Here is a 26836-nt window from a genome sequence, read left to right as displayed (position 1 = left end):
GCTAGAGCTTCGCGGAAAAAACGAGCGTGTTGCCCGTGAGGAGAGGAAGCCGATGATACCCAATTTTAAGGTCCTATTATGCATTTCAGACCCTGTGGAACAGTCCTTTTCGGCTATTTCTCGTTGTATATGCATTTGATCTTAACCAAATTTTGGCATTGGTAGTTTGAGAGCCCTACCTAATTTTTAACAATATGGTCTATTAACAAAAATTAAAAAATTAAGGCACTTGTCATTGACTGATAATGTTAAGGTCGTCAGAGCCCTGCTTAGAGGCTGGCACAGACTGGGCGCTGTCTCCCCTCTGATTGGTCGTCACTGCGGCTTGGCTCCGCCCACTTGCGGTCCAGCCTCGGGTCATGTCGGCGGCAGTCGCAGTCTGGCCGGCCGGCGTGCGGGCCGCGCGCGCAGCGCAGCGGAGTGGAGCACTTGTTTGCACGTCATGAAGTTGCATTTATTAAGGTGTTCTACGACAAATACGGACGGAGGAAGAAAGAAAAAGGAAGATGAGACAAAGTGACAATGAGACTAACGGTAGACGGTGGCTGGTGGACAGCAAACAATGTGCATAAACGCTAGAGCAGAGACAGGAGACCCGAGACAAAAACGGTAGACGAAAGACATCTTTCTCTGTTTTAATGTTTTTTTTCCAGCCATAAGATCTATCAACGATATCCTCAAAGCATTGTGGAACTATTATGGAAAATTGAATATTTTCACACCAAAAAAATAACACAATTTTATTCTTTAAAAAAACGAAATGCAAGTACATATGTGGATATACTCAATTAAAAAAGGCCGTTGAATGTCACATTCCATAGCACATACGTATCTCAAAAGACAATCCAGTAGATTCTGTTTCGTTGCTCCTTAGATATACCATAGCCTGTAGGAAAACAGGGCAGCGGAGAAGCTCGTTATCGGTTATACATTATTGAAACTGTAAGATTCTTTTTATTTTGTAGGCAATAACATTCTGGAGCTTACTCTCTAGTTGGAAGGAGTGCTTATCGCTTTATACATGCACCGATCTGCATTGCATTGCATTCTTCATCCTCGTTCTCTCCGCGCGAGATACGATCCACATTCACGCAAGGACACCTGCGTTAGCGTGCGCCTTGTTCCAGTCCGCCAGAGCTCCGCACCGCCCTGACCCCGAGAGGCGAATGACCGGTCTCGGTGTCGCGGCACAGTGGGCGGAGCTTAGCCGCGGCGCAACAGCTGACGCTGCTACGCTATGCTAGCCTCTACCACGGCGCAGAGTTTTCCGATCGATTTTTACCATTACAAGTCAATGACAAGTGCCTTTCATTTTGACAATTTGTTAAAAGACCATATGAGTAAAAATTAGGTAGGCCCTTGAAACTCATTGTGTCAAATTTTTGTTGAAATTAAGCGTATAGGTAACGAGAAAGAGCCAAAAAGGACTGTTCCAGGGGATCTGAAATGCATAGTAGGTCATTGGTTGACCTTCCAGGTCAGGTCAATGACCCAAAGTCGGGAAAATCGGGACCTGTTAGAAAGTCGTAAAGTGTGGCTGCTAAGGGGTTTTTCGGGGTGCTGATCACGAATATCGTGTTAGTTTTGATCACAGATGATGTCTTGAAGCATTTAGACCAGGTCGGGTCAGGTCAGGTCAGGTCAACCAGTAGGCGTCGTGACGGGTATTCGTAGTACGTGTCAACCGCCTCTGACAGCTTCGTAACATGTTACGAAGTCACCAAAACTACTTCGTAAATGTTCAAATGGTTGCTAAATTCGAATTCAGCTCCAAAAACTAACCTAGAAACATGTAAAACTCGAAAAAGTGAACCGAGGTCACCCGAGGTCACCAAAGGTCAATGACCTGACCTGACCTTCAGGTGACCTTGACACACACGGGAGTAACCTCAAATCACATGTTTGAACGTTTGAAACCACGAAAAGCTTGCAAACACGCGGCTAGTGCGAGCCGACATACGCGAAATCGCGATTCCGGCCAAACATGGTCTCGGAAAAGAGGTCACAGGTCAAAGGTCATTTGGGTCAGGGTCATGAAATTTTCAGGGTAGGTGTAAAATTGATCAATGCGAGGGTACTGAAAGTTTCGTCGCGATCGGCCGCTTTTTACGCGAGTTATTCTCGAAAAACCATGGGGGGGGGGTCCATCCGACCCCCCCCCCTACACATGCGAGGGTTAAGATATGTCATTTAAGGCACGTAGGCCGCCAAGCTGGCGCCTTCCGTCACCTCGTCGCTGCTGTGCAAGTTCGCACTCGTTTTGGGCGTGTTCTAGACGTTTCGTAGCCTGTTGAATAAAAGGTGGGTCACGTACGACCCCCGGCCAGTCTGGGCCGGCGCGCGACGGAGGCAGCTGGCAATACAACGGCAATGTGGACATAAGGAGTTTACTACAAAAATATTGGGGTATCGCAGTTCCCCATCTGCCATTTTCAGCTCACCTACCTCTGCCCAGAATCTCTCCCTATCTATGCGCCCGTCTTTACAGCTCTCCCAGTTCTCCCGATGCAGAGAATTCCACTCCCTCTCTACGTCGTCAGGTGATCCTGAGATAGCCTGGAACGAAGCGGCGATTGATACCACAGAGGGCCGCCCACACACTTTGAGCGCCGATTCGGGTGACATTTTGGCAAGATCAGACAGCAGACTCACATTGTTCGGGAGTCGTTTCTGCACCTCGGCCACCAGCTTTAACATAAACTCGCGGCACTTCTCACGAATGCCAAGTCTGGCCTCATCCGGGACATCACACTCCTTCAAGCTAAACTCATGCCCGAAAAACATGGCCCTAGCCGGGATAGCATGTCACGAAGCATCAAACGTGATCAGATCGTCTGATGTCACACCTTTCAAAAATGCTGGCATCACCACCATGTCTAACAAACTGCGAAGATACTGCTCCAAGTCTCTGTGAGCCGCACATGGATCCAGATTTGCACTTTGAAAGATGCGGTTGATGCGGTTCAAAGCCTTCAGCTGAGATGACAGGAAAGTCAAGTACAAATGGTTTCGTTTATCAAGGTACATTTGGTACAGTTGATCAGCCTGGTAACACCGGTCACGATCTTTCGCCAACATGAAAGTCAACTTGAGCTCATCATACTGCTCTGATACCTTTTCGACAGCGGCCCCACGACTGAGCCATCTGGTCTCGGCTACTTTCGGTATTTTCTGGTTTGTTTTGCCATCATTCATAGCTTCATAGAGAGCCGTAAACTCTCTCTGTCGCTTGGGACTTTAACTAAACCAATTGTGCGACTCACGCACCATGTAATCCAGGTGCCGAGGGAACAAAGCGCAAGCCGCGCTCGCCGCCAGGTGCAGCGAGTGGCACAGACAGCGTACAACAATCAGGTGAGGCACCTTCTCCGCGAGAAGTGTACTTACAGAGTGATGTCTCCCGACCATGGCGCTGGCTCCGTCAACCCTGATCCCCACGAGACGACCGACCGGCAGCTTGTCTTGCTCCAACGCCTGGAGGATCGCCTCCGTGATCGCATCCGCCGTCGTAGACTCTAGCTCAATAAGACGATAGAGTGTAGTCACGACCTTTTTCTGTGTCTTGCTGAAATATTTCACCATGACACCGAGACACTGTTTGTCTGACACGTCGGTGCTCTCGTCGATAATCAGACTGAAATAAGAGTTCTTCATGTCAGCTAAAAGCTTTTCGTGCACTATCGGCCCCAGAATGTGATTAATGATCCCTGAACACTTTGTGCGATGAATTTTCAGATCTTTCAGAATGCTTGATTTTGGGTCCAGAGCAGATATCACCTCACCGAGATGATCGACGGACGCGTTAGTGCCGTGTTCGGCGACATACAGCGCCGTTCTAATTTCGGCCTTCTTCACTGCCGCGTCATGACTGCCCAAGTATCTTTGGGAATGCTTCCGTGATTTTTGACGATTTACTACCAACACTGTTTCGTTTGTGTTTTTCTGTTTTCGAATGATCTTCTGAGTCCTTTTTCCTTGAAGCAATCACAGTCTTGCAGTATTTGCACCTTCCATGAAAATCATCCCCATCGACCGGCTGCAGCCAGCCTCGGAAAGTTGCTTCTTTCTCCCACTCTTTTTTGTATCTTTGGGTATGCTGTTTCGCCTTCCCCATTTTAAAATTTCACTCAAAATTCAAAAGTCTGATTCATCGGATCAAGGATGCACAATATCACTCAAATCGCTAAACATGCACTCGCACACCTCGCCGGTTGCCCGCCGCAATGTACAAGCCAGCAAGTTTGTTTTGGTTGCTTAGCAACCAAACGTTCCAGCTTCTGCTAGGAATACCGTCACTAAAATACAGCCAAAAAACATATGTTCTGCCGTATCGTTAAAATTTGTTTCTAAGTACGTATTTGACTACTTAGTGAATAACTACCTAACGCGATAAATTGATGTGAAAATGATCAATAACATGCCAAAAATTGTATTGGTTCTTTAGTTTGCCAAAGAGAAACAAAAGAGACAAGCTTTCGACAACACTGTCATCATCAGAGGCCTGTTTCACTAAAAACTTGTATTTACAAGTGTTTGTAGTTTACAATTCATAAGTATTTTTACCAACTACGTAAAAACCGATTTCACTAAGCTTCATCGCCAGTCGCACCTCCGATAAGAAAATGTTTGCAAACGAACTTGTAAACAGTAAAATTGTTTTTAATCAAGAACTATAGCATGCTAAAGATATTGCTTCTTTTTATCAAATTTTGTCTAGTATTCATGTCAAAAACTGTCTAATTAAATTATAAATAATGATGCTGTTGGAAAAAGATATAAATGATAGTTCACATTGTCCTATTATTGAAAGAAAATAACACGCAAAGCATTTCACAGCAGAAGACTGTTGAATGCAATTATGGCGCGCGAATGACAAAACATGACGATATTTTAATACCGATTATTTTGCTTCTTAAGGTGTGTGCTAAGTAAAAAAAGAGCATGAAACGACTCAACAAAGCATAGTTGTTCTAAATATATGACTGTTTTGCATTATTGCACGAAAAGTATCAAAATTCCGAACGTCAGGACCACTGGAATTTCAGGTTTGTAATTTCGATGTTTTCTTTCACGTTTCTGGTCTTCGTGAAACAGAAAGTTTGCGATTCCCGTGTTTTCTAGCAAACTTTTTCTTGTAAAAAAGTTTGCAAATTTTAAACTCAAAATTCATGTTCAAAGGTTTCGTGAAATCCAAATCTCAAATGTTGGTAATTATTTCTTGTAAACTCAAGCTTTTTCTTTGTAATTACAAGTTTTATTTGTTAGTGAAACAGGCCTCAGGTCTGAGTTTTTTGAAATTCCTTTACACACTTCACAACATACAAAAACATATTCGCACGCTACAATGATGGAAAACATTCCTCCGTTTGTATGTAGGTAGATGTCGACATCCAGATCACAAAATGCTTATTTCAATATGCTTACAACGTCACATGTCACAAGTTCTATATAATCAAGCGCTCATACAAACAGATACACACCATGCAAGTAACAAAAAATGAATACTACTTTCTGGTTCGTAACCTACCAACGCGATAACACAAAAATCAATTATAATTCAGCATAGTAAGTAAATTTTAAAAGAAAACGAAAACTTTGAAACCTCTAGAAGTCCCTCTGCCCTCTGTTCGTTAAATTTTCCCTGAAACGGACTTTGAAAACCTCTAGATTTGAGGGAAACCTCTGAATCTGGCAACAGTGGTTATCAGAACTCGGCAGCTCATTGTCATATCTCACTTGCTCATATCTCATTGTCATATCGCGTATGTCGCCTATCGCCAACGATCATTTTCCCCACTTCGTCTCGCGCATGCGGATGCGCCATGTGCACTCTTGTTCAGTATTGTAAGACATGTTTATAAAGTCTGATGGCCAAGAGTTGCGAACGAAAATTATAATTAAAATCTAAATCTTTTTGTATTTCAGACGTTTCGACAACACTGTGTCATCGTCAGTAATTGATATAAAATATTTCCTGAAGTCACAGATCACATTTTAAAAATAACATTGATAAAATGTGATTTGTGACTTCAGGAAATATTTTATATCAATTACTGACGATGACACAGTGTTGTCGAAACGTCTGAAATACAAAAAGATTTAGATTTTAATTATAATTTTCGTTCGCAACTCTTGGCCATCAAACTTTATAAACATGTGCACTCTCTTGGGCATCCCCGGATGCTGCCTGTCCACGATGTCGGCACCCCTCCACCTCTTGAAATCGATGACACCACCCAAGGCCCTAAATACAAGGTTGCACGGACTATTTTCTACTAAACCTACCAAAATATAGGTTCGCGGTTCAATATTTGATAATTATTCATAATTCAATTGACATTTCCTTATTATTATATATTTAACCCGCGCCCCACTGGGGTCTGCGTATAACACGCCCTACTGGGGGGGGGGGCTATTCATAGCCCCCCCTCCTAACTCCGAAACTACTGGGCCGATCGTCGAAATTCAAACGGCGTCTGATAGCCCCCCGGAAAAACTGTCGAGCGAAGCCTAATTTCATTGACCTCGAGGTCACCGATGACGTCACAGGTCAGGTCAAAGTAAAAACTATTAGCATTTTGGCTTGTTCACGTTTTGGGCTCTGGCCGCCGTCTTACAAGTCAGATCAGGCTTATTTTTGGATCACACACTTGGGAACAGATGCTCTAGTTACCCTGAGGGTACTAAACTTGTACTTTGATTTTCAGGTCAAGGTCAGGTCATCACAGGTAACGAAAATATTATATCATGGGTCGGTCACATGACACATGTTTTATGGTCCATTTAGGTCACAGATTTCGAATTTGATGTCGTCTGTGTCATTCGAGGTCATTTTGAGTCGAATTTAGCTCATGTTAGGTCACTTTCAGGTCAAAAAAGGTCAAATTTTGAAGTTAAAATTTTTCAACAAAAAAGGTGTCTATTGGATGTAGGAACACGATGGTGCTATTTATATTGGCGTACGATGTCAAATACGTGCTGACAAAAATGATTTGAAAAATTAATAATTGTGAATTTTTTGCAATAATGCGTAAAACTTGGCCATTTTTGAAGATATATAGCTAAAACTTGCTAGAGTTAGTCATAATAATGCGTTCTATCACATATATTCCGTTTTTTTTCGAAAAGCCAAAAACTTTTTGAAAAAAAAAATGTAAAAATATAAATTTTGGATATAGTTCATAGTTCATAGTTTATTCGTGGTTGCATCGACTGAGAAGTGGCTCTTCCAGCGCCCGAGTCACACATACAAGTCATAAGATATAAAACAGTGATGACATAAAATGAAGAGGAGAAACACGCGATAAGACATGGCACTCCACGAGCCTATCCTACCTCCCGAAGCAGCAGAAGTCTCAGCTGTCGTTTGAAGGCAGGTCGCGACAGAGACTGCAGCTCATTGGGCAGTCTGTTAAATAACGCACTGGCATGAGATAGACGCCTAGCACCAGAGCATGTCTTTGCACGTGGGCACTGTAACTGGCCAGACTGCCGAGTGTGGTGGGGTGTCGACACATATGAAAGCATCGCTGCAATATCCGCTGGCAACTGGGTATCAAGCGCAGTCTTGATCAGACACAGCCTATGATAGCTGACGAGCTGCCTCGCTGAGAGCCACCCCAGCTGCCGAAGTACATCGGATACCCGATCATACTTGCGCCGACCACCAATGACACGTGCGCAGAAATTCAAGAGTTTCTGCACACGGTGCAACTGGGAATCATTGCATGAGCCATACACAGACACACAATAACGTATTGAACTGACCACAAGAGCATTCACCACATACGCCACAGTCCAAGAAGGCAGCACGTGTCTAGAGTGAGCTAAAGAGATGAGGATGCCAGTTGATTTCGCGACAAGGTGAGTGATGTGATCATCAAAACTCAGGCAGCGATCCATGGTAAGTCCAAGATTTTTCACAGTTTGACTTTCAGTGATGAACGATGAACCAAACTTAATCGTAACAGGTGGGATGCTTTGCAAAGTTCTTTTTGTGCCATGAACGATGAGCTGTATGTATGTATGTATGTATGTATGTATGTATGTATGTATTGACACCAAAAGCCTTCCACATATGGCGTGGCGATTACGGCTTAGATCCGAGTATAATGGGTAACAATCATGCGGGCAGGGGGAAGAACACTCAGCACTAGACGACAGTCATCCATCGATGGGGGTCGCGACAATAGTCATCTACATATGTACATAAGACAAACAATATATATATATGTCCTAGGCATCGGGTGAAATCTGGCATTTCATGAAATGTCTAGGCATTACATGGAATGCCGGCAAAAACTGAAATCTTCGTAGAAATACGGGCGTTACAGCGAATGCCTGAAAATTTTAGGCTTTTCATGAAGTGCCAGGCGGAGGCCAGGCACTCCCTGAAATGTGGTCAAAACCAATTGAGTACATTTGTTGCCTAGGCATTACATGAAATGCCCGACTGACGGCCGGTACTTTCTGAGACGATTACCGCAGCTATGTGGTTTCCCGCGCTTCCCGCCCAAAGTGGACCGTGGGCCGCTCGATCCTGCTAACATCCACGCAGTGATCACTGATGCAAGGAATGATGTGTATCAGCTGAGTACGCGCGCCGGGGTCAGAAAGGGCTGGTTTCCGCGCTCAGCTTTGCGGGAAACCGATGCAAACGAGGTTGGGGTGGTCGGAACAGATCGCACTCTTGGCCTGAGAGAGGCGTTCCGAGGGCAGTCACTTTTTGGAGGGCAAGGGATGAAGCAGTGTGCATGCCGGGCCAGCGCCAAACAGTGCAACACCAAAAGGTGCAAGTGCCGTAAGGCTGGAATGATGTGTACGAATCGGTTCCACGCAGCGCTCCCATGTGTCAACAAATAATAAAACAGTTCTGGAACCTTTTGTTTGAAAATGCGGTCTCTATAGGAGAGTTTCCAGACGATATTTTTTTACTGCCTATGGACCAACACAGCAGACCCCACACTTCAGAGAAAGCCGATAACTGCACAGTGTAATATTTGTGTACTAGCTAACAATAAAGTAGGTACGCTGCGCTGCAGACGAGACGATCCGTGAAATATCTCGTAGTGTTAGCCCATTTTACACCAATACGATAACGTCCCTCCCCCTCCCGCCCGCCGGCGTGTATATGCACACAACCGTCCGCGTACGAAAAGTTTTGTTACAGAGAGTGCCGGTCGTCTTTTGGGCAATCCATGTAAAGCCTAGGCAACGAGTGTACTCAGTTAATTTTGACCATATTTCAGGGAGTGCCTGGCCTCCGCCTGGCATTTCATGAAATGCCTAAATCTTTCAGGCATTCACTGTAACGCGCCTATTTCTACGAAGATTTCAGTTTTTGCCGGCATTCCATGGAATGCCTAGGAGAGAGAGAGAGAGAGAGAGAGAGAGAGAGAGAGAGAGAGAGAGAGAGAGAGAGAGAGAGAGAGAGAGAGAGAGAGAGAGAGAGAGAGAGAGAGAGAGAGAGAGAGAGAGAGAGAGAGAGAGAGATCACTTTATTAACAGACACGAAGTCCATAACAAAAAGGGGTGTTCAACAGTCACCCCGGTCCATGGTAGCGTCTACCATCCATATAACGCTCGAGACCACACCCTCCTAATAGATGAAGAGCATTTTAGGTCATTGTTGTACAATGCAGATATTATACGATTTTCAGACATGGATAAGCGTGACATAAAGTTATATACAGCTTTGCGATACAGTGCATCATAACCATCTATATGCTCTTGAGCAAACATATCAGAAGCACTACAGAACCGTTCGTAGCCGAAAAACATCCTAGCGGCGTTGTTAAAACAGACCTTGAACTTTCTCAGATCAGACAAGTGATAAGAATGCCACAAGTGTACATAGCTGACATTTGAGCAGTAAGCATTGTAAAGACACTTCTTCACACTGTGCGTGCACATCGCAAATTTGCGGATGAGCGAGTTGGCTCTACAGCACAATGCTCGATATTGCTGGCGGATTTCTAGATCATCTGCTCTGGAGAAATCATTAGACACTTGATACCCAAGATATTTATACGTACTAACAAAACTCAGCATATGTCCACAGAGCAATATCGTAGGTATATGCATACCACCGAATCTCTTTGGAAGCATGGCCATACAGACTGTCTTAGTGGAGTTAAACAAAATATCATGGTCTTTCGCATACCTCTCACATATGTGCAGCATTTGCTGCAGGCCAAAGGGAGTCGGAGAAAGTAAGACCATATCGTCTGCATAATACAGATGATTTACGCTACCAAGATAATGACACCCATAACCACATCGATCAAGCATATCGGAGAGGTCATCAGTATATACATTGAACAAAAATGGAGACAAAATACCACCTTGTCTGACACCATTTGACACATTGAAACCCGCCGATACAGAACTTCCCCATCGTACATGAAAACGTTGAGACTTATACCAGAACGCTATAAGTTTTACCAGTCGGGAGTTCATACCTCTACACAGCAACTTATCCAACAATTTCCAATGATTAACACGGTCAAATGCTTTACTAGCATCCAAATAGCAAATGAACACCGGACTATCATTGCGCAAATAATAATCTGTGATCTCCTTCAGAGCATATATCGCCATATCAGTTGAGTGACGCTCCTTGAATCCAAATTGGTGGTGACCAGTACTAAGTTGTACAGAAGAGCGGTTGAGAATAATTCTCTCCAAAATCTTAGAACATACACTGGCAATTGCAATCGGTCTGTAGTTATTTTTCTCAGTTAGTTTTCCATTTTTATCCTTCACAATGGGTACCAAAACAACCTTAGTTAATGAAGGTGGCAAAAAACTCATGTCTAACCATCAGCGTGAGACACAGGGACAAATGCACAGCACATAAATTACCAGCATATTTGAAATGTTCAGCACAAAGATGATCATTGCCGCCTGAACGGCCTGAGGACAACTCCTTAATGGCTTTAGTCACTTCACATACTGAAAAAGGAAGCAATTCACAGTCATCTAATGAAAGCTTATGCAATACAGACACCTTACAACTAGGATTGTCAACACTGTTCAATATCCCAGAGAAATGTTCTTTCCACATATCGGCAATATTCGACTCGCCCGTAACACCATTAATCGAGGGAGCTAGAGGAGGACTACAGTTCAGTCTCCTTACTTCCTTCCAAAACACAGCCATGCTACAAGGAGCCCGCACGAGCTTGTCTGCTAAAGATTTGGCACGAAGCTCTTTCTCATTACGCAGGCAAAAACGTAAGGCATATTTAAAACGTGACCGAGCCAGTCGAAGCTGATCAAAAATATATCCACATTTAGGCTTACCCACGAATGACCATAACGCGTATAAATCATTGAGAAGAATGTGCTTGTCTTCAACCAATTCATTCCAGCCGGGAACAACCTTCCGTGATTTACCTCCCACCTTCCTACCTATGGTTTTCTCCGATGCGTTCCTAATGCAAGTAACTATTTGGTCGTAATAAGTTTCAATAACATTAGTATGGTCAAGCGATGCGCAGCCCTCGCAAGTAAGCAAGTCGTCCGGTATAACAATGCTGCGCAAGTTATCACTGACGGCCGATTCAAAAGCCTGCAAGTCACCTGAACCTAATAAACCCCAGTCCACAACCCACCTATCATCTATACATGTCGCATGAGTATCACATTTGATTTCACAGCCCTGCACATCTACATTGATAGACACGGGAAAGTGATCGGAACTTAAAATGGAATAATCTATCTCCACAGCATTAATGACCTCAGTGAAACCTTTGGTGCAGACGACGTGGTCAATCCAAGACTCCGTGCCATGTCCATCATTTACATGCGTCATCGAACTAGGAGGAAGATTCATGACATCAACGACAAATAGTTGAGATGAGTTACAGAATGACTGAAGCTCGTTGCCAAATTCAGTCCCTTTTCCAATATCGGCATTGAAGTCACCTAACACACATACATAAGGAGAACTAAAGTCATCAATGTTGAGTGATTTTTATGTTTGGTTGTCTGATTATACATAATCGCGTTCTTTTGTGGTCCACATCAGGTTAACAACTTCTATGTATTTTGAACAACTGTTGTCTAACGCTTATGATGCCGGGTTGGTTCGTAATAAATTATGTCTTGCTGGAGTGCAAGGCGTTGTTCGCTGACCGAACTACGTGATGGGGTAAAACGCCCCAGTAGGTCGCGGGGGCAAAAAGCCCCGTGGGGCGTTTCAATACCTCATGTGTTGTTCGGACTATCCACTTCCTAATGTTCGGTAGCTGGCGAACAACAAGTTTCTATGCATTCATATGTATTTTTCTCAGCAACTGTATGGCAAAAGAAGTATATTGTTAACTGATTTGCATTGCAATAATTTATTATTTGGCCTTATGAGGTAGGTGAAAAACCTGGTCATACAATAGTGTCATAGCTGAACACTTGATAGGATGGAAGGTGTTACCTTCAATGCCGTGCCTCCAGCGGTCTAACGGACCTCTCATGTAAGATTTAGCCAACTACCATGTTCAATCTTTAATCTAGTGTATGGGGCTTCTTGCCTCAGGCCGTGGGGCGTTTTGCCCTGGGGTTGGGGCAAAATGCCTCATTTGCAGTTGCTTCACAAATCACTTCCTAGCTGGGAGTCCGATCATAAGTGAATGAATTTGAGGGGTGGAATTTAAAATAAATGTCCAAAGAACACATTGAGCACAAATTTGGGCTTCCAGGTGATGTGAGACAAAAGAAGGTACCTATGTAGCAAAACAAATTATTTGGGGCGTCTTGCCCAAGGCCACCCTACTTTATACCCTACGTACATTGGCTATGCGTAGGCTTTTGTACGTGACGTACTTTTCTCCATACGTACTTTATACCCTACGTACGTACTTCTGCGATACGTACTTTTGTCCGTGACGTACTTTTGTCCATACGTACTTTTTACCCTACGTACATTAGCTATACGTACTTTTGTCCGTGACGTACTTTTGTCCATACGTACTTTATACCCTACGTACTTCTGCGATACGTACTTTTGTCCCTGACGTACTTTTGTCCATACGTACTTTATACAGTACGTACTTTATACAGTACGTACTTCTGCGATACGTACTTTTGTCCGTGACGTACTTTTGTCCATACGTACTTTATACTGTACGTACTTCCGCGATACGTACTTTTGTCCCTGACGTACTTTTGTCCGTACGTACTTTATACTGTACGTACTTCTGCGATACGTACTTTAATCCTACGTACTTTTGCTTACGTACGTTTGTCCTACGTACTTTAGCGATACGTACTTTTGTCCGTAACCCCATGTACGGATACGTAAAGGAAAGCCGCTCTTAACCCGCGCCCGGCTGGGGGTCCTGGATTTCCACGCCCTGCTGGGGGGGGGGGGTGTTTGAACACCCCCCCCCTTGTAACTCGGCTCCTGGGCCACGTAGCGATACGCGGAAGGCGGCGTTCGAAAGAGCGTCAAAAATAATGAGGAAATCACTTCGGTCAATTTTTTGGTCAGGTCAAAGGTCAGGTCACCAGAAGTCATTGAAGGCAAAATTTCGCCGATTTCCAGGTCGAATGTCGAAAATTTCCAAGAAGCCAACGCATAACTCGAGAACCAATAGAGCTACAGCGCCGCGGAAAAGCGCATTCGATAGCCCTATTAAAGCCCTTTCTGAATAATTCTCTCAGATTTGACCTAACTTCAACGGTTTTGCCTGTAGAGGGCAAAAATTGCAAAAATAGCCGATTTTTTCGGAAACAGTTTTTCTGCAATAACTTTTGACCCAAGCCTTGAACGAGCTTCCTTTTACCAGCATTGTGTTCCTCTCGTCAAGACGCATCGAATGAACTATAAGTTGACCTTGAAAGGTCAACTTGAAAATTTGACCTCAGGTCAAGGTCATGACCTGACCGGAAAGGGTCATGTTGCATATCAGTCGATCCGTATCGTCAAGCTGAACACATCTAAGGCGTTTTCATCGCTCTAGTATGCCTCTATCAAAAGTTATTTGCGAAAAACTGTTAGATACCATTCGTGACCTAAGATGACCTCAGGGCATAAACAAGGGTCACGGACACCATTTTCATGTTCAGTGTGTCTAAACCACTTGTAATTCGGTGTTTGGGAGTGTTTATAATGTCTTTTGTCCAAAAGAGGCGCATTTCAATTTTCTCCCATTGACTTATAATGGGGAGGTCGCAAAATTGACCTGACCTTAGGTCATCGATATCAAAATTCTGAGATATACATTTTGTACATGCTATTGCTCTTAGCAATCGCTGAAAGTTTCAAAGCGTTCGGTCACTCGGTGTAGCTATGACAGACATTGAAACTTTTTATGAGGTGAGGTCACTTCAAGTGACCTGGTGACCTGACCTTGAATGACCTTGGTCTGAAATTTTCACAACATGTGTAGAATTGATGTACGATAAGGTGTACCAAAAACGGCGGCGCTCCGCGCCGCCGTTTTTGAGATATTTGCGAAAAACCACAAGGGGGGGTGTTCAAACACCCCCCCCCCAGCAGGGCGCGGGTTAAGGATTTCGCTTACATGCTTTGCTTATAAGGTCGATGGTTGGAAATCAGGAGGTGCTCGGCTATTTTCGACCTCGGATATGGCTTTATCATAGGTATAATGAGGAGCATGATGATATGCGTTTTATGTCGCAAACAAGCTTTTTCTGTAATAAATCATTATTTCGAAGTTAAGCAGCCAGTTGCTATAAATTCAATAAGCAAACACTTATTTTTTATTTAAAAGTCTAGCTCATATAGTCCAATTCTAGTTGAATTATCAAGTAGCTACAAAATTTTCCAGATGTTACACATATTGCGCACTTCAGACAAATGTATTGCTAGGGCTTGCTAAGGACTCTTTCGCATGTTTTGCTGCCTGGTTTTTGTAGCTTTGGTTTTTGTTATGAAGTGAGGGAAGTGAGATGGACAGGTTTTTTTTCTGGTTTTCTAGGACCGTCTCAATTATTTAACTTGACATACTTTTCTTGCTTGTTTATCCGAGGCTTTTTCAATAATTGGTAGATTCTATCGTGGAAATAAAAGGGCGAGCAGGCCACAGGGGTTAATGCAAGTCGACTGATTGTGAAATAAAAGGTAGAAGTGTCTGTTCCATTAGAAATTTAATGTGACGTAATGGAACATGAAGCAACAGGATCAGACGCAAGAACCACCAATTAAGAACCCAGAACCAGCAAGTGCCATGCAATCAAGAGCAGCCATCAGGGGCGTAGGATCCTATACAGTTGGGGGGGCTTCAGCCCCCCAACCTGCTGGTCAGCCCCCCCCCCAACTTGCCAGGCAGCCCCCAACATTATAAAATATGGACAAATTAAAGAAAGCTCAACTTGGCAAAGTTACAATTTTGGGTAGTAGTAAAGCAGGTGTCACACTTCTTTTTGCAGCCAAGGAGATGCGCTGTAGGTTGGGCTGTAGGGTGTAGGTTATAGGTTTTAGGTGGTAGATTTAAGGTTGTGGGTTGCAGGTTTTTGGTTGTCAGGTTGTAGGTGAGTTTAGGTCAGGTTTGGTTAGGTTTGGTTTGCTTTGGTCCGATTAGAAAGCATCTCTGGAGTCTGGGTAAAGCGCCTCTCTGCTTTACGACTAAATACCAAATTTTGGCCTTAAAACTAACTGGGGCTTTGAAAATGTGCGTTGCAATGGAGGGAGTAAATTTAATTTATGAAATGACTTCCGAGTCATTAGAAAGAACATACTAGCAAAACAAAACCAGGAAGGTACACATAAAAATCACCTGTGGTTTTAGCAAGCCTGAAATAATCAATTGATCAACATGTTAGGACGCCAGTACAGCAGGCGTCACCAAGCAACTTCGGTTGCGGTATTTTACAAGAACGGTTGTCGGTTATCTCACCTCCCGAACGTTGTCACACCGTTTTTGTAACAAGACTAGTAAAATTTGAGTAAAATAGAGATGAAATCAAGGCCGGTGAAATAAACTGGTAAATAAATGTTTATGATTATGTCAAATCTTTAAAATGATAACGTCATAATGAATAAAAATAAACTGGCATTATCTTAAATGGATTTGGTGAAAGAAATTTGCACATTCACTAACTTTTGACTGTTTTTTTTTCATCTTTTTTTCTAAGATAGGTATCTCTTATGTCGCGCCTTCAGCAGAAGGCCAAATCTTTTTTATAGAATTTGACGCCATCGCAGCACGGACGTATAATTATACGTTTAATTATACGTCCGTGCATCGCAGGCATAATCAGCTGACGATACAGCACAAAACCTTTGGATGTTACTATGCGTGCGTTCGGCATCCGGATAATCAGGGAAAATTATCCGGGATCAGCGATAATTATCGGGGATTACGTTCGGGATCGCGATAACGAGACATGTTGAAGATAGGCACCCACCAATAATTTTCCGGCCGAGAATATCCAAACGATATTTTCCGGATGCCGAACGCACGCTAAAGCGGCGCAGAAAGCAGAAAAAACAACAAAACAAAGGCGCGACACTTGACAGCTTCGTTTCGTTTCTTTAGGGGTGGGTGCAAGGCCATGTGGGTGGAACTCGGACGGTAGGACGAACGATGAGGACAATTGTTCAGGGACGTACCCAAGATGGACGGGGTGCCCCCCCCCCCCTCGGGGTTTTCAGGAGGCCCCCCATGGGCCGAAGGCCACGGGGCCAAAATCATGTCGGAGGCGAAAGAAATTCAAGGGAATCCCACAAATCACGTCAGGATATTCAGGGCCTCTGACCAGCCTGACAGCTAGGGTCCTTCTTACTTCCTGGGGCCTCCTGTGAATAACTGCTTGTGTCTGTGTCTGACCGCTAGGGCCCCTCTAACTCCTCAGTAGAGAGGAGGCCTCTGTAAGAGGAGGCCCCTCTGTAGAGAGGAGGCCCCTTTATAGAGGAGGCCCTCTGTAGAAAGGAGGCCCTCTGTAGAGAAGAGACCATCTGTAGATAGAAGGCCCTGTGTAGAGAGGAGGCCCTCTGTAGAAAGGAGACCGTCTGAAAGCAGAAGGCCCTCTGAAGAGAGGAGGCCCTCTGAAGAGAGGATGCCGTCTGTAGAGAGGACTTTCTCAGTAGAGAGGAGGCCGGAGGCCCTTTGCAGAGATGAGGTCCTCTGTAGAGAGGAGGTCCCCTGTAGAGACTAGAGAGGAGGTCCTCTGAAGAAAGGGTGCCCTCTGAAAGAGATAGACCCTCCGTAGAAAGGAAGTCCTCTGTAGAGAGGAGGTCTCCTGTTGTTGAGAGGCCCTGTGAAAAGAGGAGGCCCACAGTAGAGAGGTGGTCCTCTCTAGAGAGGAGGCCCCTCTGTGTTTTGATTTTTTTTTTTTGCAAATTTGTGTACGTACAGGTCAATACGAGATCGTGACTGTAATCACACCAGCCGGCAACCACCCGTGTCAAATTGAATCGGAATTCATATGTGTACTGTGGAGTGTGAAGGAACTCCGGCTTGTACTACCATACTAAAAAAGTTGTAAAATTTGTGATTTGGAGCAGTGTTTTGACAAATGCTTTTGCAAATTTTCTCGGCGCTCCGCGCCTCCGATTCATGAAGCGTACCAAAAACGCGCAGTTTCCAGGAGTCAGATTACACCCGGAATCAGACACTTCAGACACTTCCTAGAGTATTATGACTCTGATTTGGGGTGTATTTTTATTCCATAAGGCGTATGATTCCGCGAATCATTTGACGCCGTACGGTATAAAAATACACCCTCAACCAGTGTCATAATACCCTAGAAAGTGTCTGATTCCGGTTGTAATCGGACTCCAGAAAACTGCGCGTTTTTGGTACGCTTCAAAAAACACCCCTTTTAGGTGTCATTATTTTTTTCAGTGTACACCCCTGGCAGCCATGGTAACGTTTGATAAGCTTTCAGAAAACCTTGGAAGACGCCAGACGGTGAACAATCAAGAGATCTTATAAGACCAGTAGTTACTTGAAAACGAGAGCCGCCAGGAAAATCAGTAGATTCTTCAATGGCAACACATTTCAACATCTATCTAGCAATATTTTGCACCAGTGAGGTGCTATCATTATGTTTTGTGTCTGTATCCCTAACTGCTGAAAAAAATATCTGTCAATAAATAAACAAAACAAACAAACAATGCGTCTTTTTCTACTGAAAGTAAGTCCTCCAAGTGGCGGGGAAAGAATAATAGAAGGTACCTACCTAATTAATTGTCATCTATTCATTCAATTCATAGGCAATTATTCAGGGCATCGATCGGCAGCGCCCTTACTGCATGGTACTGCGGATCAGAGTATATAGAACAGCGGGTACAGTCAGAGTTTGGGATATGGTAGCAGTCAAATGTCGACAGAAATGGCGAACAAGTTACAAATAGAGGTAGGTTTATTCCACTGTTATACTTCCTCTTGAAAACTGTTGGCACACATGACGTCATAGAGTAAAAAGTCCCCATCTCAGGTCGTTAAGACGAATTTTTGACATTATTGAATAACAAAATTACATTGTGTTACCTGTTTTTTCTTATATTGTTCCAAAAATCATTTTTATAATCTCAATTGGCCAATTATTTGTTGAATACGTCATCTAGGGCCGCGAGTCGGCGAATGCAGTCGGTCGGAAAAAACACGTGTTTTCGGCGGCCGAGGTAAACAAAATACAGTATAGGTAGCTTTGGGTGATATGTTATTTCTATCGGCCCCCACCGAAGTTGGTTGGTAGCACTGCTGCACCACGGCGTACATTTCCTACCAGCCCATAGGGTTTACATGTTAAATGGCCTGTTTTCGGCGAGCGATATCTCGGTCAACCTTTGAAGGAATCAATGGTTCTTAGTCTCAAATGATAGATCGATGAATTTTCTTTCGACAATTCCTCTACCATTTTTCACGAAACCCAGCCGATCTTCTACGGCGTAGTGCGTACAGGGTAAAGATTTCTCTGCACGCCAGCACCCAGGATCCGCCTCTCCGATCGTCGGCGCGCGGTCCTCGGTAGCGCAGTCGGTAGCGTATCGGGCTACGGATCCGAGGGTCGTGAGTTCGAATCCTGGGAGCGCCGCGTGATTTTGGCTAGAATTGAATGATGTAGATTCTTGATTGTTTGTATAATCAATTATTAATAGCTAGTTGAATGTATCTGCCCACTAATCGGCCCCTAAATCCTGTTATTTAAGAAATTTAAGAAATGAATGTCACGTGCGCGTCACGACTGCCAACCATAAGCGCTACCATATTCTAGTTTGAACTAACTTTTTGCTAGTCCCGACCACATACAGTAGGTTTTCTAGTAGTTATACTAGAAATTCCTACCAAAGCTCGTCCTACCCTTCACTCAATATACCCTGATTTCTATTATTGAAATCGCGTCTCCTGCCGTCAGTACTTTTTCGTCGCAGTGATTTACACTTTTAGAATTTTCTTCAATAATTGTGGTATTCAGTTCTGCCTCTGATTTGCAATGGAAATTATCATTTGAATTGAAGTGAAGAAGGCCTTGTTGTGGCCCTGCACAACCTCGCTGAAAAGTGAAACTGAAACGGCTGGAATAATAGTATTGCAACTGGTTTCAAATTATTCTTCAAATTTCCTCGAAGTCAGGCTTAGACCTATGAATAACATCAGATTTGCAAGCATGTTCAAACTGCTCCGTTGATCTCCAGAACATCAGGCTCTTCTGATGCTTACAATGCCTGCGGCTGCAACATTATATTGCTAAGAATAGCAGTTCAGCAAGATGCATGCAGTGCAGATTAATTGTGGTGTGAATTTTGTGTGGATCAGTGCACAATGCGTGCCTTGATGTGGTAAATGCCATGCCGAACGGCTGTGCTGTGATATGAGCTGGCACTGTTGATGCAATGCTATCTAAGAAATTTTCAGAAGACAAATGAGACATCATTGAATATTGCTGACTAGTTTCCATATAAGTGCAGAGTTCCCAAGCTTGCACCCTTTTTTCATGTGATTGTGCACATTTCCAGCCTATGTGCGTGCTAGTGCGGAATACTTAGTTGCTAGTTTGGCTCAGGGGGGCGACATGGCTATTCACGCAATGTATTCATTTGCGGGCCTCGCGGGGCCTCGCGATGACGCGGCTGGAGGCAACCACTCAGCGCGCTAGGATCCTTCTGGCGGGGCCGGGCGCCGTAAGCTGTGCAATGAATGGGCGGGCAGACAGAGATGAGGCAGGTATTGAATTTGAAATGACATCATGAGCAATTGGATGGGGAGAGAGAACGTTTCTAATGGAGCTTGGGATGGGGGAAAACCAAAAATATCACGGTCGGTTCAGTGCTCCGACGGGGCCGGGCGCCGTACGGTGCGTAGTAATTTAGACGGGCAGACAGAGATGAGTTATCGGATTCGGCTCTCTCGTGGGATTTTAAGACATTTTTAGTTAAGCTCAGGGTGGGGCAACCCGCTGGCGGATCCAAGGGAAGGCATTTGGGACAAATGTTATCCCCCACAGGCCCACATCCGGGGCAGCGTCCGAAATCGTTTTTCGAGAATAAAACTAAAACTTCATAATTTTTATGAGGAAAAGTTTATTGACCGAACTGCACAGTAGTGCGCAAGGAATCGAAATCCGATGTTTTTTTTTTAAATTCACAGAAACCTTTCTTAGGGTATATGCCCCCCGATGTGTTCAAGACCGCTTCCTGCCACGGCGGATCCACCCTAGTAGCCACGGTCGATTATCGAGCTTCGGCGGGACTGGGCGCTGTATGTGTCGTACCTACAATGAAGAGGCGTACACCCAGGGTATATTGAGTGAAGGGTAGGACGAACTTTGGTAGGAATTTCTAGTATAACTACTAGAAAACCTACTATATGTGGTCGGGACTAGCAAAAAGTTAGTTGAAACTAGAATATGGTAGCGCTTATGGTTGGCAGTCATGACGCGCACGTGACATCCATTTCTTAAATTTCTTAAATTACAGGTTTTAGGGGCCGATTAGTGGGCAGATACATTCAATTAGCTATTAATAATTGATAATGCAAACATTCAAGAATCTACATCATCCAATTCTAGGCAAAATCACGCGGCGCTGCCAGGATTCGAACTCACGACCCTCGGATCCGTAGCCCGATACGCTACCGACTGCGCTACCGAGGACCGCGCGCCGACGGTCGGAGAGGCGGATCCCGGGTGCTGGCGTGCAGAGAAATCTTTACCCTGTACGCCGTAGAAGATCGGCTGGGTTTCGTGAAAAATGGTAGAGAAATTGTCGAAAGAAAATTCATCGATCTATCATTTGAGACTAAGAACCATTGATTCTTTCAAAGGTTGACCAAGATATCGCTCGCCTAAAACAGGCCATTTAACATGTAAACCCTATGGGCTGGTAGGAAATGTACGCCGTGGAGCAGCAGTGCTACCAACTTACTTCGGCGGGGGCCGCGTACACCTCACCCCACATCCTACTGCTCTATACGTGCCTCTGGGTGAAGCACTGAAGCATCACGGAAGCCCACAGGGTCTGCGAGTCGACGAGGTGGCCGCCGGATACTGAAGCTCCCCGGAGTTGCCCGGGACCGAGGGTTTAACAGTAGTAATTTCACTGGTGGTGAATCCTCGTAATGTAGAGATAATGTCTTCAAGGACCTCCATTACGATTTTATATTCCTAAACAATATGGCAGACCAATTATGCTTGCCTACGTTCAGGCACTATCCCTGATGCTTATCCGCCCACTACAACATGTGTTGTCTGTCAATCAACCATCGCTCGACGACGGGATCAATTCTAACCATCGGTATTCGATTGTCAATTCACCCACCCTGTTTCCCTATAAATAGACGGGTCAGACTCGGCTTGGGTCCTAACGAATAACGAGTCCTAGAATCGCCAGAGACGGGATCGGGTCGCCGTTATTGCACCGGTCTTGGCGTCTTTTGGTACATATAGAGTAGACAGCTTCGACCACAGACGTCGGACCGTTCTACGAATGTGCGCACCATCCAGGCCTAAAATGCGTCGAGCTTTATAAGAATGCAGTCTAGATCAATCAACATAGCAATGGTGGTATGCAAACGCTTTAAAATCTCTCCCCGGCTCCCGCAACGTCCCAATGCTCCTCCGTTCTACGCTCGCTCGATGCGTCCACCGAGCCGGCTTGCCTCCAATGACGTTATCGGCCGGCCGGCGGCGTTCAAGGTCAAACGGCTGGTGTCCTTACCTGGAGTTCTATAGCCTTGGTTTGGCTGGCACAGCTTGTCAACTCAAGTGTCAACTCTGTGGTAAATGTGAAGATGAAGTCCAGTGAAGATTTTGAACATTTAACTTGACCTAACCTTACCTTCTAAATTAAAGCTTTCAACCTACCAATATACTACCTACGAACCCACCAGCCTAAAACCTGCAACCTAACTCATACAACCTATCCAAACTAAAGTCTACAATCTGGACTTCATCTACACATATATCAACTCTATTGCCTGATAATCTTTTCTTGTTTCACACAATCTTATGGCCTGATATGTCTTTCTGAAGCAATGGTCAAAGAATGTGATAAGCTAAGTAATTTTGCACAAATGGAGATAAATAAATTTATATGAGTGTTTTGAGCTAAGTTGTGTTTCAGTGGTGTTAAATGGAATGCTGTCATCATCACATTGCATTGCCACCATGATCAAAGGCTGATGGAGACAGAAGTATTGACTATTGAGATGAGCCATCCATTTGTGTTTTTACCAATGCATTACCTTAGGCCTTTAGGGAAAAGTGATCAAAAGTTGTTGAGTGAAGGGGAATATGGAGGAGAGCATTTATTGTTTGTTTCTGGGAAGAAGCAAATCAATAAAACTTATGAACAACAAGTGATCATGCATTGTATTATGAGCCCAAATCAAACAGGATTCTCTCATGACCATACTAAATGCACACTGCACAGCCCTTAGCTGTTTGTGCACAGTGGAACCCGACCCGCTTAACTCTCGCCGGACTTATTGGTTTTCTACATCCGCCCCGGCCGGGGGCTGAGGAACTGGAGTCATGGCTTGACTCCAGTTCTGACCGGAGTCAAGCCATGATTCTGACTCCGGTCAGAACTGTCGACTCCGACCGACTACAACTCCGACTACGACACCCTGAAAGGTCTGCGGAGGGGATCGAATTTCGGTGACTGACTCGGACTCCAGCTTTTAAAATCGACTCTGACTCCGACTCGATGACTCAGGTCAGAACTGTCAACTCCGACCGACTTCATGACTCCGACTCCGGAGCCCTACAACTTTAAGCCCCAAAATTTTATTTTCTCGAAATTACTCACTAATCACTATCCTCTACATAGAAAGAAAGCACAGCAACAACGTTCTCTCTTTATATGAAATGCGTCACTCCTGGGTCAGGTATCACAATGTGCTATTAAATACCAAATTGCCCAAGTGGGCGGTGTTACCCAAAGGTCCGCATTTTTCTACAAAATCTTTCAATATGGCAGCACGACAAAAATTGCTTCGAGCAGAAGCACGAAAAGTTTGGATGAGTCCTAATTATGGCAAAAAATGCCACTTCAGGATCATTGTCTGTCAAATAAGTTTTCTTCTGCTACTTATGCTAGAAAAAGTATAAAACGTAATCAACAAACGTAAAATTCTGAATTTCTCGCAAATTACCTAAAACAATGCGGTGCACTGCCCATACCTGCACTTCTGTTGACGTCACGCTGCCAAAAGACAGCTGTCGCCCTAGACCTTTTCATATTTCTGATATCGGGGTGAACGGTGTTCCCCAAGGGGCGGTGTTCCCCGTCTTCCCTAATTTCAAGCCATGACAAGCATCTCGTGGTTTGAAGTAGTAAGAGGTCATTGCCGCGGGGGCTGCCGTACATACCTGTTTGGCCAGATGGTAGGCGATGCTGCACCCAGCGATGCCACCGCCGATAATGCACGTGTCTACCGTCTCCGGCACGGCGCTCCTGCAACGAAGGACCGACTTCCCAGTGACACCGGACTCAAATAGCACTTAACCCGCGCCGTGCTGGGGGGGGGCGTTTTTACGCCCCCCCCTCAGGTTTTTCGCGAATATCTCAAAAACGGCGGCGCGCAGCGCCGCCGTTTTTGGTACACGTGTTCCTACATCATTTCCGCACATGTTGTGAAAATTTCAGACCTAGGCCGTTCAAGGTCAGGTCACCAGGTCACGTCAAGTGACCTTACCTCAGAAAAAGTTCAAAGGCTCGCTATAGCTACACCGACTGAACGATCACTTTGAAACTTTCAGCGATTGATATGAGTAACAGTATGTATAAAATGTATATCTCGGATTTTTGATATCTGTGACCTAAGGTCAGGTCAATTTTGCGACCTCTCCATTATAAGTCAATGGGAGAAAATTGAAATGCGCCTCTTTTGGACGAATATCGTTCAAAACGCTCTCAAACATCGGTTCATAGGTAAACATGACACACTGAATAGGAAAAATGCACCTGTGACCCCTCTGTGTGCCCCTGAGGTCATCTCAGGTCATGAACGGTCGCCAGCAGTTTTTTGGCTATAACTTTTGATAGAGACGTGCTAGAGCGGTGAAAACACGTCAGATGTGTTCAGCTCGACGATACGGATCGACTGATATGCAACATGACCCTTTTCGGTCAGGTCATGACCTTGACCTGAGGTCAAATTTTCAAAATGACCTTTCAAGGTCAACAAATAGTTCATTCGACGCGTCTCGACGAGAGGAACACGATGCTGGCAAAAGTAATGTCATGGCGCTTATGAGTCAAAAGTTATTGACGAAAAAACGTGTTTCGTAAAAACGGCTATTTTTGGAGTTTTTGCCCTCTGGAGGCTAAACCGTTGACCTGAGGTCAAATCTGAGAACATTACTCAGAAAGGTCTGTAAAAGGGCTATCGAATGCGCTTTTCCGCGGCGCTGTAGCTCTATCGGTTCCCGAGATAGCCGTTGGCAGTTTCCAAAATGTTGAAATAGTCAACATTTTACCTTTGGTGACCTCTGGTGACCTGACCTTTGACCTGACCCAAAAAATGACCGAAGTGTTTTCGTCCTTATTTTTGACGCTCTTTCGATTGCCGCTTACCGCGTGTCGCTACGTGGCCCAGGAGCCGAGTTAGACGGGGGGGCGTGAAAACGCCCCCCCCCCCCAGCACTCGGCGGAAAGTTCAGGCCACCAGCACGGCGCGGGTTAAAATGTCGTTTGCTAGGCGACTGCTGTATGGGATTGTGCGTTTCAGCCGTTTTTGTTGCCTAATCGTTTGATCAAGAACAATATGATAAAGCGAGAATGAAAAGTAAGGTGCCCTAAGGGCTGGGAAATCTCTCATACTTTCATACCCCAGTAGGTAGCAGATATCGCTTTATTGTTTCCATCAATTGTAGCAAAATCAGCATTTCTCTCTTCCGTAGATCATAAAGAAAAATACAATTAAAACATCAAAATTAGCACATTTTTGAAATAGAGGTACAATCGCTCAGTGATCTCGTCGGCGAATAAGAACAAAACATCTGTAAAACCAACACAATTTCAAAACGTCAGCCTTGTGTTCCATATTATGACTAATCTGGCAGCTCTTTGTAGCAGTTTCCATTGTAGCCATCACTAATTCTTCATACTCTGAGTCGTGTAGCTAAAGGTATCTGCTACGCCTTCTTATGCGCTATCTTTCTTATAAATATTGCAAAAAGGAGTTTCATTATTTGTGAAATAATGCAAAGACATATTTACGAAATAAAACATTGTCTCAGAAGGGCATTGTTCAATGATCAATAGAAATACCAAAGGAATCAACTCATTCTGCCCATGACAGCTCTAAAAGCCTTCTTTTATGAAGCAGTGTCCTGCAACGTCTTTAATTCTTTTTGCTGACGTCATACAATATTTTAGCTAGTTTCTAGTGTATTTTTTGTTGTAATTATACATAATTGAATAAAAAAAGAGTTTCACAGCATCAATCAATCTTCTTTTGTAAGTAACATTAAGAAATATTAACAAATATATACAAAAACATCATTAATGTTTGTGTGTTTGGTTGATGCGTTGTTTCTGGCGCATTAGAGACGATTCTAGTTGTCGTTTCGAGTGGGTAGTTTAGATGCGTTTGATAAGTGTTTCTTCGGTGTTTATGTATCATTTCGCCATTGTATCTTTTATTTTGCCTCGGGGGGGGGGGGGGTGGGAAGTGGGATATTCCAGGCCTAATTTCAAGTGTTTTAATGACAACTGTCCGTATAGCGGCGTGTAGTACCCAGTTAAAGAGCAAGGTAGCCGTCCAGCACGCAAAGCAAGATGTGAAGATATTGGGAGATATGATCGAATTTGCGCAGGTGAGATCTGATTGAAATATTGATCAAGTAACGCCCAGAAAAGAATATTTCATTTACTTCTTTAATGTTCAATTATTATAGGTATTTCCTCTAAACCTTGATAGGTGACAACTGGCAACATGTGTACGGTTACCTACAGCGGGTTCGGCATGCACAATTATTGAAAATTGTTGACCAGACTGATAAGCCAAATCAGCCTGATTTCTTCCAAATACTTTCTGCCTGAGTAGGCTAATATCTTCTGAATCCTAAAGGTGCTGGGATGCTGAAAGGAAAATTCTAGGGCTCACTGCACGGAGAAAAATAATTACTCCCCCCGGGAATCACGATCCCCTATTTGGGAATCAACTGACACCCATGGTGTAATCCGATTCTGAAAAACAGTGTCCATACACCGTTTTTTAGTGTAAATTGATCTCGGTCAGAATCACATACCCAAGGGTCATTTGACTCCCAAAATTTTGACTCCCATTTTAGGTGTCGTGTCAAAAGATCCTGCACGGTGTCAGTGTAAAATAACACATCTAAGCGTTTTTGACGCTATCGTGAGGAGTTTTTATATCCTATAGGTGTCATTTCACACAGTTGAGCGTTTTCGCAATCC

General features: G+C 44.2%; 1 protein-coding gene across 1 annotated transcript in view; it reads right to left on the bottom strand.

The window, feature by feature from the left end:
- The window catches only part of LOC122393880 (dimethylglycine dehydrogenase, mitochondrial-like), a gene marked incomplete at its 3' end in the record, with an annotated part of 355513 nt that overhangs the window by 310508 nt on the left and 18169 nt on the right, over positions 1-26836 (bottom strand). The window contains exon 2 of the mRNA XM_043390320.1: positions 23782-23866. Within this exon, the coding sequence (XP_043246255.1) occupies positions 23782-23866 (85 nt within the window). The remainder of the gene's footprint in view (positions 1-23781; positions 23867-26836) is intronic.

The sequence above is a fragment of the Amphibalanus amphitrite genome, unplaced genomic scaffold (assembly GCF_019059575.1).
Source record: "Amphibalanus amphitrite isolate SeventyFive unplaced genomic scaffold, NRLGWU_Aamphi_draft 000560F_arrow, whole genome shotgun sequence".
NCBI classification, from domain to species: Eukaryota; Metazoa; Arthropoda; class Thecostraca; order Balanomorpha; family Balanidae; genus Amphibalanus; species Amphibalanus amphitrite.
The sequence above is the reverse complement of the archived record's forward strand: the minus strand, read 5'-3'. Positions and strand labels throughout refer to the sequence as shown.